Source organism: Monodelphis domestica, chromosome 2 (genome assembly GCF_027887165.1).
Source record: "Monodelphis domestica isolate mMonDom1 chromosome 2, mMonDom1.pri, whole genome shotgun sequence".
In the NCBI taxonomy this organism is placed as follows: domain Eukaryota; kingdom Metazoa; phylum Chordata; class Mammalia; order Didelphimorphia; family Didelphidae; genus Monodelphis; species Monodelphis domestica.
Window position 1 is genome coordinate 532,260,728 of NC_077228.1, and position 12,495 is coordinate 532,273,222.

Genomic DNA, 12,495 nt, shown 5'->3' on the forward strand with positions numbered 1-12,495 from the left:
AAGGGGGAGAGACAATCGGAGGTAGAGGAGAGGAGAGTTGAGCTTATTTCCCAAGGGGTTGAGATGGAGAAGAAGCAGAATGTAGCCAGGACAGATTGGGTTGATGGTCTAGAAAAGAACTGAGACTCGGAGAGAATGTGGCCACGTGGAAAGAGGAAATGATCAAATAAAGGCATTTCGAGGTTTCTAGACCTGGGTGTGGGGCTCTTGGGTGTGAGGGCAACATCAGGGCATGGCCAGGTCTGGATGGACTTTAGAGGGGTTGGAGGAGTCGGTCATAGGAAAGGAGTAGATTGAGGGATGGAAAGGCTGATGTGGTGGAGGAGATAGCATCAGTATGGAGGCTGAAGTTCCCTAGTAATAAGATAGGAGCTGAGGAGGAAAGACAAACTGTGAGCCAGGCAGTGACTATACGCAGAGAGGAAGGAGGATGGGAGTCTACACCGAGCAGCCACTGGATTCCAAGATAGTCTGAGACAGAGTGAACCTCAAAGGAGGCAAGGAAGTCATGAGGAGGGAAGGAATTCCAGGCATTGGAGACTCTCCAATCCATAAAGAATGGATCTCAGAGCCAGGAGGTGCCCAGTTCAAGTCCAACCTTGGACAAATCCCGATTGTGCAACCCTTGGCAAATCGCTGGCCCTCCCAGGGCCCCAGGCAGCTCTGTGAGGCTGCTGATCTTCATGGAGGAGGAAGGAGTTTCTCCACTAGGAGTTCCTCACATCAATGAAATCACTGCTGTAGAAGACAAGAGAGAAAGAAAACAATCATACCAAGAAAGCTGGACACTGGAGTTATTTTGTGTGCCTAGTTACTTAGGTAGGTATTTGTATGGTGGAAAGAAGTCAGCAAGGCTCATTTGGGCACCCCTCCAAAGATGTAGAAGATAAGAAATAAAGGTCCTCCTCCCCCCTCCCTCCATTCCTTCCTCCTTGCTTCCTTTTCTTTTCCCTCCCTCCCTTTCCTTTTCTTCTATCCTTCCTTCTTTCTGTCCTTCCTTCCTTCCTCTCTTCTTTCCCTTTTCGTCATTACATATATCCTCCCATGTTCACTGAATGCTCTACATTCATCATTTTGTCTGAGCTAATAATAATATTCTCTTATGCTCACATAGTTTGGTCATCCTTTCCCAGTTGGTGGGAACTGGCATTGTTTCCAATTCTTTGCTACCACAAAAAGGGCCGCTATCAGGGTCCTTGCTTGGCAGTGTTACCTTGGGTCAAAGTCTCTTTCTGACCTGATTTTAGCCAAAAAATTGACCCTGAGAGAAGGCCAGAAAAAAATCATGGTATGATGTGGGACTTCTAAAGAAACTCGGAGAGACCTTGGAAAGTGGTAATAGAGATAATTGGAAAACAAGTAGCCAAGGCTGACTCTCTGTGAATCCGTTTGGGTTTTTCTCAGCAAAGATACTGGAACAGTTTGCCATTTCCTTCTCAGGCTCATTTTACAAATGAGGAAACTGAGGCAAGCTGGGTGAAATGGCTGTGGGTCACACAGCTAGGATGTATCAAGGCTAGATTTGAACTCAGACACAGGGCTCTGTCTGCTTCACCATCTAGCTGTCCCCACAAGCATTTATTAAACTCTTCTTGTGTATCAAGAACTGTGCTAATAGCCAGGAGTGCAACGAAAGACCAGACAGTCGAAGTCCTGAAGGAAGGACAAACCACCAGCACTGAGGAGGGGTTCAGGCTCCAGTTTTGTTTGTTGTCTTGTCCAAAACAAAACAAGCACTCAGGTTTTGAGGTGATAAAATCTTCCTTTGTATTTTTAACTATTGGACTGTGGCTCTTTAGTGGGCCTTAAGTTTTATCTGTAACATGAAGGCGCTGGTAGAGATGGTTCTTCCATCGCTGGCTTGGCTGGTCTTGCACCAGTCACTCCACTTTCTGGGCCCCAGTCTGCTTGCCTGGAAGATAAGGGGGCTGGTCTGAATGACCTGTAAGGTGCTTTGAGGTGCTGAATCCTCCGATTCTGGGAGGGATTTGCATTTCTTTTGACAGGCAATAGGGAGCCAGAGCAGGTTTTGGTTTTTCTTAGGGGGGGATACCAGGAATGGGAACAATGTCCTCCCACAACAGCTAACAAAGGTTGCCTCTTGCCTATTTCATTCTCTTCCAGAGAAATGGGGGTATTGTGGTTGCTGGTGTGTGTGTGTGTGTGTGTGTGTTTGTGACATCACTGGTTTAGGGAACCCCCAGTGATAAAGCTGGAGCTTCTGCTCTTAGAAGCAGAGGACTAAGAAGTGAGGGATGCTCAGGATGGGAAGATCTTGATTTGAAGGCACCATGCTTCTCATTATTATTAAAAATGGATCCACTGAGCTGTGTGATCCTGGGCAAGTCACTTAAACCTGATTGCCTGGCCCTTCTGCTCTTCCTTTTGAGTTGATACTAAAGGGCTAAAAAAAACCCTTACCTTCCATCTTAGACTCAATGCTGTGTATTGGCTCCATGGTAGCAGAGCGGTAAGGGCTAGGCAATAGGGGTCAAGTGACTTGCCCAGGGTCACCCAGCTAGGAAGTGTTTGGGGTCACATTTGAACCCAGGACCTCCTGTCTCTAGGGCTGGCTCTTTATCCACTGAGCTACTCAGCTGTCCCCCATACTAAAGGTTTTTTAAAAATAGCTGCACTGCAATCAAGGAGAAACTCTAAATAGCAAGAACTGGGGAAATCCCGGGAAACCTGCGCATAGTGAGTGACACAAGCAGAACCAGGAATCCTGTGCGCTCCGATGCCGGAGAGGTCACAGATGAGGGTAGGGCTCCGAAGAGGAGTGATGACGCCAGACCCTGCCCTTTAGGGGGCGGGGCGCTAGAACTCGGCGTGCACCCCCTACCCCAACCACGCCGGCTAGTTTGGTGGGCGGGCGGGCTGAGCATCTAGAGGGTGGGGTGGCTTGCTTCTTAGCGCTGGTGCTCCCAGCTCCCAACGGGGTGCTGAGCCCCAGCCCCGAGCCCCCAGCAGGGCGCTTGGGCCCGGAGAGCCGCTTCTTCGACGTTGGCTAGGTGGACCGATTGGCGACCTCCCAGTGGCACCGAGGGGCTCTTCAGTGGAAGGGGCGCCGGGCTGCAGTCAGCCGGGAGGGGGCGGGGTTGCTCCGACCTCATTTTCTCCATTTGGAACGACAAGGGGGTGGTGCTTTAGTGAGCTTGGCTTGTCGATTAACTAATTATTTTATTCATTAGCAAACGGATCCATCTTGGGGCGAGTGGGGGAGGGGTGGGATAAAGGATCTGAAGTCAGGGACCCTGTTTGGAGCTACCCTCACCCCGAGTCTCAGTTTCCTTCTGTGTACAGTGAGGAAGAGATGGACTAGACGCCTTTGCCTTTCTCCCCCCCCACTCCCCCCCCGTGCTTCAGTTTCTCCCTTCGTCAAATGGACAGCCTCGGGCTCCAGCCCCCAATCAGCCCCAGAATAAAGGCCGGCTCCGGGAAAGCAAGGCTAGGTGCCGGAAGGCTCCCGGGGCATGAGTCACCAGTCCGAAGAACGGGCAGGGAATAACTAAGATGGCTGTCGTGGGAGCTTGGTTGGCTGTCATTGCGCCTGCGCGCTCCCGCCCCCGTCCTATTTGGGCTCCTCTCCTCCCCCTCCTGGCGTCGGGGCCTCGGGGCTTCGGCGCGGCTTGCAGGCAGGGGCGGGGTGGCGTGCAGCGCGACCGCGCATCCAGCCTCGTCTCGTCGCCTTGCCTGGCGTCGCGCTGCGTCGCGTCACGTCACGTGCCGGCGCGCGGCGACGTGGCGGCCATCTTGTGTTGTCGGGGCTGAGGGCTGACTGGGACTCCGGGAGACTCTCCGTCCGGGACCGCAGGTAACCGGCGTCCGCCCTCGCCGCCTCCCGCGGCCCTGCCGGGCGCTGCGGCCACCGCCGCCTGGGGCCCGGGGCCCGGGGCCTGCGCCCGTCTCGTCGCCGCCGCCCCCGCCTCGCCAGGCCCGCGCCCAGGCCGCCCCGGCAGCCCCGGGCTCGCCTCGGGCCGGCGGCCGAGGGACACGTCAGGCTCCCGGACCGGCGGGGTGGCTTCGGCCCGAGCGCTGCCCGCCGCCCACCAGCCCGTGCGACCGGGCCGGCGGGGCGGGGGCTGGAGCGGGGCTAGGCCTAGGGGAGGGGAGGAGCTGGCTCCGCCCGGCGCTGGCGCCGTGGCCCTGGGGAGGGGGGGCGGGGAAACTGAGGCCGGTGGGGGGGGAGGGGGCGCGGCCCGGCCCAAGGTCACGCCGTCGGGGGCGGGGGTAAGCGCGCGGCCGCCTGGGCCCGCCCTTCAGGCGGGGAAACTGAGTCCCGGGCCAGGGCCGCCCCCGCCAGCTGTCCTCGCGTCTCGCTCGGTCCTCACAGCCTCCCGACGTGACCACCCCCATTTTACAGATGGGGAAACTGAGGCAGACAGAGGCGTCAAGCGGCTCGCCCAGGGTCACCAGCTCGTGAGTGTCTGAGCCGGACTTGAACTTGGGGCTCCCCGACTCTGCCCACTGGACCACCGGCCGCCTCTAGTCCAAGGTCACCCGGCAGGTAGAGGAGGAGCCTAGGAGGACCCCGAGTCCTAGGGAGGTTGGATGACTTGCCCAAGGCCACTAAGCGGGAACTCACCTTTAGGCCCTCACAGGTAACGCGGCAGCGCGGGATTTGCATCCAGGCCCTCCGACTCACCTCCGGGCTGATGGACCCCGGGCCCCTGCCCAGCTTCATTCAGGATCACCAGCGGGGACACCCCTTCTGCCCCCAAGTGAGGAAGTCCCAGGGGCCAAGCCCCCTTGCAAAGTGTCGGAGCTGGAACTTGAACCCAAGTCCTTGACTCTGCCTGGTGTACTCTGGCTTCTCTGGTGTCCAGGCTAGGCTTGGGTCCCTCCCCCCCACCCCCACCCCAACCGAGGTGTTGAGCTGGGGTCTTTTAATAACAATCTGGTAATGGAATATTTGTGTATCAATTGGTGTCCCCTGTCAGCCTGTGCCTTTTGTTTGGTGCATCTCAAAAAGCTTCTGAGAAGGGGTCTATAGGGGGTTCCCATCCAAGCCAGGTGAAACCCCCACATAAGAGAGTGCCGCCCACCTGCCCTGCCCTCCCCAGGGCTCTGAGACTGATCTGACAGGTTGAGACTCTGACCCAGACTGAGGATAGGGACACAGATAAGGGTGCAAAGGGACACCTGGAAAATGACTCCTTCCTTCAAGGAGCCTAGTTTCTGCAGTGATAGAGCTCCACATTGCTTAGCATTGTCACACTGAAAGTCAGAACACTTGAAACACACCTTTTCTCTTGGTGGTGAGAAGCCATTCCTGGTCCCCCAAGGTAAATGGTCCAGGCTGGACACCTGATGGTAGGTAGTGCAGATGTCCCATTTTGTCTTTGAGGAGAGCAAGTTCTATTTATTTGACTTATTCTCTTTTGGAGAGTAGACCTTTCAAAATAGCTCATTTTGCTGTTTTTAAAAAAAATCTTTTTTTGTCATTTGTTTCTATAATTCTTTCTGGGCATCCTCAGGGTTTCTGCAGTATTTTGCCATTCTTGTTAGACAACAAGTAATTTCTCTCACTCATTGACATTTTTATGTGTTTTTAGCAGTTACTGTAGCAGCTTGCAGACAGAGTGGACAAACTGGTATATATGCTTGGCTGTTGCATCAAGAGTTTCTCATCAGACCTGACAACAGGAAACAATTTCAAAGTGGGATGGACCTGGAAAATTGAAATGATTCCACTGACATTTAATTCTGAGAATTGTGTTAGCAAATGGTACCAATTACTAGAAATAAGTGTTCTGTGTCATTTTGGCTCTTGACAATTCTTTTTTGATTTTGAAATAAGTTTGTCCTTGGGAGAGCAAACAGACTTGTACCAAGATGAAAAGTTGTTCCTGTATTGTGTAGCATAGTAGTTGTCAGATGTGTATTGATTATTGTGCAAGCTATTTGGGGGAGAAAGGGAAGATGAAGGAACTTCAGGAATTTATTTGGTCCACTCCCTTTTCAATATGAACTTAAGGCCCTCCCCATATAATTTGGCTTCTTTTGTTTGGGGGATTTTTCTCTTTACTCATCACCTCCTGCCCCAGTCCCCTTTACAGGGAAGTCAAACTCTATATACATGGATTTGTTTGACTGTCAACTTTTCATTGGAAGCAAATTCACACTGCCTATTAAATTCAGGTAGCACATCAAGAAAGTTGGTGTGCACTAGTTTGTCAGACTACTTGAAGCTTCCTAGTCTCTAATAAAAAGGCCTTTTAATGAGGCCAGTGCTGTCCTGTCAGTGGTGTTTTTCAAGAAGAGCCACCTACTGAAGGAGTCTTCTAAGTAGTGTATTGGGGGAGAAGATTCTGTAGTAGTTCTGCAGTTTAAAATAGAGGAAATGTGAGGCACTTGAGGGGGGAATCTTTTATCTTGCAAAATTAGGTACTTCGTGAATATACCCAGAAAGTGTACTGTTCATTGTAGTTGGTTACTTTTTAGTTTGAATAGGCTTTCCTGATGTTGGTAAAGAATTTTTGCATGTTTTTGTGAAGTCTCCTTTTAAGGGTTTTAGGTTCCCTTTCATCTGAAGTGGTTGCCTCTGTAGGATTTCATTGTCAGAAATCTTCCTTTGTATTGAGTTTATTTTACCCCTAGAGTTTGGTCATTTGGAGTTACTCCTCAAGTTCACTGGTTGGTTTTTATTTTAATATGGAGTTTTTTCCCCTTAAAAAGAACATCTTGATTTCCAACTTGTCTGCTTCATCTTTCTGATAATTGGTTGATGTTAAATACAGTATTCTATTCTTTACTATACAATAGATTTAGGATCCTTGATTTAAAAGATATATATGTGTATACCACACAAATTTATTTTTATTGATAGTTCATTTATTTTTCTTTGTCATTTCAATTCCATTGCATAAATCAAAATAATTGACTTGCTTCAGAAACTTCAAAAGATGGAAATATTTGTGTAGCATGCAAGTAGAAGAGCTTCTTGGATGAAAGATATCAGTAAAAGAGAATTCGTGATTTAGAAAGGTCCTTCTTTCGATTGATAAATTGAATTAAAAAATGTAAGTCTGACTTTGTTGTCATTGCTTTGTATGCTTATCCTCCCCCAATTATGCTTTTTGATAAATCTTTTTTCTACACTTAAATAATCATAAACTATTTTTCTTTGTTGTCATCAGAAGATCTTTAGGTTGACAATGATTTAGCTATGTGAGTTTGGCTGAAAAGATCAATGTCATTTCCACATAGTTTATCATTGTTTTTAAGTATCTGACTTAGTGATTAGATACTTAATATTTTTCTTTTTGTTTCTATATGGTTAATGATAGGACTGTTACTCTTAGGCTGAAACTACAGAAGAGAAGTAATGTTGGTGTTAATCTTGGAAGTGAGTTAAGTGCCCCCTTCTTTCTCTTTCAACAATCTGGATTGGTTTTTCTCCTTCAGCAATCTGGATTGGTTTAACATTCTTGGGTATTGGTATTCAGGCATTCTCATGAATACTTTGGTTCTAGAGGCGAACAATCTGTTCAGACTTTAAATTAAAGTTGCTGATGAATAACTGCTTTTGATTTGGAAAGAACCAAATTGATAGCTTAGGGTGCTCTGTGAGCTACAGAAATTGATCCTTAGAGCTAACTCTTTTCCTTGTGGGTCCTAAAAATACAAATACTCTTTTGGGCAGCCTAGGGAAAATGTTTAAGATCTGTTTAGGCAACCATAGGTTTTGTTTGGTTGTGCTCCGCTTAAATAATGCTATTTACATCCCATCTTCTTTTCTTCATGTTTCTCAATTCATTTCAAGAAGTATTTCTTACCTCCTGGTTGTTGTTGTTTAGTTAGTTAGCCCTGTTTGACTCTGTGACCCCATTTGTGGTTTTCTTGGCAAAGATTTTTTATGGTTTGCATCTCCTTCTCCAGCTCATTTGACAGATGAGGAAACTGAGGCCAGCAGGGTTAAGCAACTTGACCAAAGTCATTCAGCTGATAGATCTCTGAGTCTGGATTTGAATTCAGGTTCTTTTGACCTTAGACCCAGTGTTCTGTCCTTTGTGCCACCTAGTTGCCCTATCATCTCCTGGTAGTAAGCCCAAATTGAATGTCCTCATAGATTCCTCTGATGAAAAGATATAGCAGAGGGAAGATAGTAAGGATCAGGGAGATTTTAGGGCTGCTGAATGGATTTGAACTGAACTGAATAATGAACCTTAAACTAGAGTGAAATACAAATTGATGAGCTGAACCCAAATGAACAAATTAAGCTTTTCCTCCTCTAACAAGGTTTTCTGTCTGTTTTTGGATTTTCTCTTTTTTTAAAGATAAAATACTAGTTTAAATTGCAACCAACATGTGTATGTCTTTAAATTTGGAGAGGTCAAATTTTGTTTGAACAAAAACCATATTCCTAGTAGACAAGTTTCACCTCTATGTAATTGCTGAGAATAGTGCCACGATATAAAAGAATGATTTTTACTCTTTACATTTTCCATCTGTTAAAAGAAAGAATTGGATTATGAGCCTTTTATGTTGGCACCAACATTGTTCGGTGTTTTTGTAGGAATTTTGTTGCCCTTTAAAAGTTTTCTTTCTTTATGTAGTTTTACTCATTGTAACCACCAAGCTGACTTCAGGAAAACCAGGCTTCAGGTCAGGCTTAGGACACCTACTTGCCTGGGGGTGTGTATGACTGGGAAAGACATTTTGCTGCTTTGGGCAACTAACTGTAAGATCAATTAGTTATTGGAATTCCTAGAACAGTCTTTACCAGTGAAGACCCAGTTGCTTCAAAACAAATTTAAAGATATACATTTTTATATGTTTTCTAAAGGCATTGAAGAGAACATCAAAATATTCTTTGAACAAACCCTGACCTGGAATAATGAATCTTTCATTTGGAGATCTGATTAATAGAAGACCTTTTCCCCAAAGGGTTCAAAGTGCTTTTACATTAAGCCTTTTCCAACCTCCGTTTCGTGAATTTGGAGAGACATTAAGAAAAGCAATCAAGAAACAGTAAATGAATTATTTCAGTTACATGTTCATATGAAAAGTGGAGATTAGACCTGAATCTTTTTAATTCAATAGGAGCCTTTCACTTCAGCATGCTCTAAGTATTTGGCTACATTCATATGTCAGTTGCAAGAATTTCATTCAACAAATATTATATAGAAGAATTAACTATTCTCTAAACATTAAGAAGTTTTTCATCTAGTTGGTAGTTTACATGTCAGAATCAGTTACTTTGATTTTGTCTTCTTTTTTTTAAATGCTAACCTCTGTCACCTTTTCATTGTCAAATGATTGAGAGATTCAGTATTTCAGTAGGAGGCTACATGGGATAGCAGTGGGACCATGAGGTATGACCCTGGAGGCAGGAGATCTGGATTTTGGTCATGGTTCTGACATTTAGTAGTAGTGAGTAGCCAGTGAGTTTCTGTTCCTTTTCCTTGGTTTTTCCATCCATAGAACACAGACGAGGATACATATTGTGTACCTCAAAGAATTGTGGCAAAAAAAGGATCTTATAACCTGTAAAGCATCATATTAGAGTTATTATTCTGGCATCAGCTATCATTTAGTTAATATATTGGTTTTTACATAACTGAAGGTTGACTCTGTGAGAATTGAATTTTTTTCTTCCCTTTTTTGTGTTTCCTTCCTTAGAAAATAGAGGTTGTAGAACACAACTTAAGCCTTCCTTGAGATTCAAGATTTTCACGATCTTTTTCAGTATGAGCTTTTCTATAGTTGAGTGCTTTTCAAACTTTGAACCTAGATGTGAGAACCTTTTTGCACTCTTAAAAATGATTTAGGACTGCAAAGAGCTGTTGTTGTTACTGTTAGAAATTCAGACCTCCTAGTTTTACTGTGAAAGTTTTGACTTTGTGGACACCCTGAATGGGTCTCAGGGCTTGGAGAACTGCTGTTGTAGATGATTGTGATAATAATAGTAGTACTAGCTAGCGGTTTTTTTTAGCATTCTAGGTTTACAAAATACTTTATCAGTATATCATTTTATCCTACAGCAACCCTGGGAGGTAGAATATATTATTTTCATTTTGCAGATGAGGAAAATAAGGCACACAGAGGGACTGGATAGTACAGTGGGTAGATTTCTAGGCCTGAAGTCAGGAAGACTTGAGTTCAAATTCATCCTTAGATACTTAGCTTTGTGACCCTGGGAAAGTCTCTTACCTGTGTCTGCCTCAATTTCCTCAACTGTAAAATGGGGATAATAATAGTATTTGCCTCCCAGGGTTGTTGTGAGGATCAAATAAGTCAGTAATTATAGAGCGCTTAGCACAGTCCCTGGCTTATAATAAGCTATATATGAATGTTAACTCTTATAGTTGTTATTGCTGGTATATTTGCCACATAGCTTACAGGTGTCTGAGGGAAAATTTGAATTCAGATCTTCTGACTCTTGCTTTGTCTTACACCACCACCTATCTAGTTGCCTCCAGTGATGATTTGTAGCATTTTGTTGAATCTCTATATGTATGCTTTTTTGAATTAGTCTCTTATATTAGTTTGGTTTTTTTTCCCTTATAAAAATGGAGCATTACACTATTTCCTAGACATTCCAGTTATCTTTCTCTTTCAGAGTGATTGAATCAAAGATTGAAAGCAGCCTTCTTCTAAGTTCTCTTGGCCTTAATAAAATTTTCTTTATTCTTTATCCTTTGACTTAGTTTTCAAAATGACTTCTTACTTAGTTCTGCATACAGATGTACTTCATCTTGGTCTTTCATCAGTCTTTCAGACTTTTTCATTACTGACACTAGTGATAATTAAATACATTGTTGTTTTGCTACCAAGGACATAAATATGACTTTACATCTCTGGCTGTTTACTTCTGGGTTTCTAGCAGTCATGTTTTTGTATGATGGGTACTTGAGGTTGAGCCTGTATTTGGACAGTAATGATAATTTTTGTGTTTATAATAGAGGAATTTATTAAATCATTAGGTTTTAGTTCAGATAATAAACTTAACCTCTTGAAGATCAGATTCTTTGCTTTCTGATGACTGCCTTGGTTAGTCAGTCATATAGCATTGATCAAGTGCTTGCTATGTGTTAGGCACTTTTAAGTGCTGGGGATAGAAAGTTTGCTTTGGAGGAGCTTGTAGTCTAATTGGAGAGACAAACAAGATAAATATACAGACTAAATCAAGAGGGTCATCTAAGATTTAGGACTGGGAAATACTTCTTGCAGAAGGTGGGACTTTAGCTGAGACTTGAAGGAAGTCAGGAGGCAGAAGTGAAAATGCCTGGATTCAGGAGATGGAGTATTAAAGATGGGGGTGGGGAGAAGGGAAATTAGATGTAAGGAGGCTTGAAAGGTCAGAGGCCAGGTCAGTTTGATAACTGGGTGGAAATCAGTTTGGAGTAGTGATGGGAAATCATGAGGGGCCTGCACCAGAGTGGTGGCAGTGTGAGCATAGAAAAAACGATAGCACTGGACCACTGATTGCATATGGGGAGGGAGGAGGTTTTGAGCCTAGGTAACTGAGACTATGGTGGTGCCTTTGACAGTGGTAGAAAAATTAAGAAGAGGGGGAATTTAGAGGAAAAAAATAATGAATTCTGTTTTGTACAGGTTTAATTTAAGATGTCTATGGATATCTAGTTCTGGATGTATAAAAGGTAGTAGGAGATATGAGCCTAGAGTTTGGGAGACAAGTTCAAGTGGACAGGTAGTTCTGAGAGTCATTTGTGTGCAGTTGTTAATTGAAACCATGGGAGCTGTGGTGAGAGGAAAAGTGAATCTGTTAGGAAGTTCTAAAAGGCTTGCCTTGCCACAGTGAGAACCCAATTGAGATGAACTTTTAGTAGATTCAGTTAGCAAATAATTCATGATTTTTTCTAGCTTCATTAAGCAACATGTAAGTGGGATTGAAATCAGTGGAAACAACCTAAGGCTGTGGTGTAAGATGAAGAGGACCTTGTAGAATTGAACTTGTTCGCCAAAGTTCCAGGAGGAGAGAGGAAGAGAGTGTAACCAGTGCTAGGATTATGACCTGGGAATGAATGAGGGATTGGAGGTCATCATGATGAGGGTTAAGAGCAGGGATTGCAAGGCAGGAGAGGTGAAATAATAATAGATCATAATTAGATGAAGGAATTTTGTTCATGAACTTTGAAAGTGTGATTTATAGATGATAAGATAAAAAATAGGACCATCTTTGTGTAGAGGAATGGGTCATGAGAAAATGAGTAAGTCGAAGAATTGAGAGGTTAAGGTATTTGAAGAAATATCAATATGTATGTTGAAGTCCCCTTGTCTAAGGGTAGGAGTTGGGAAGGAGAGTAAGATTGAGCCAGGCATTGAACTCATTGAGGAAAGAAGCATTAACTGAAGGATAGTGGGCTAACTGAAGGAGTGAGAACACCTCAAAGGAAGAGAGGTTATTTAAGTGTAGAGACTTTAAGTGGCATTGAGGAGAATAGAGAAGCCCTTTCTCCAGGATGGGTGAGTGAGAATGCAGACATTGCTGGATTAGGGTAGTTAAGGGAAGTTGTGTTATCAGGTGAA

The 12,495-nt window shown here is 44.8% G+C and overlaps 1 protein-coding gene across 7 annotated transcripts in view; it reads left to right on the top strand.

Moving 5' to 3' along the window:
• Positions 1 to 3,707: 3,707 nt before the first annotated feature.
• Positions 3,708 to 12,495, top strand: part of GIGYF2 (GRB10 interacting GYF protein 2) — a 151,733-nt gene continuing 142,945 nt past the window's right edge. For 3 of the 7 annotated variants that reach the window (XM_056819966.1, XM_056819965.1, XM_056819970.1), the window contains exons 1-2: positions 3,708 to 3,814; positions 4,364 to 4,601. Coding sequence is in view for 2 of the 7 variants with exons in the window: in XM_056819965.1 (XP_056675943.1) it covers positions 4,552 to 4,601 (50 nt within the window). In the remaining 5 variants the exon portion in view is untranslated. The remainder of the gene's footprint in view (positions 3,815 to 4,363; positions 4,602 to 12,495) is intronic. The other 4 variants (XM_056819968.1, XM_056819967.1, XM_056819972.1 and 1 more) reach the window with 4 other exon arrangements.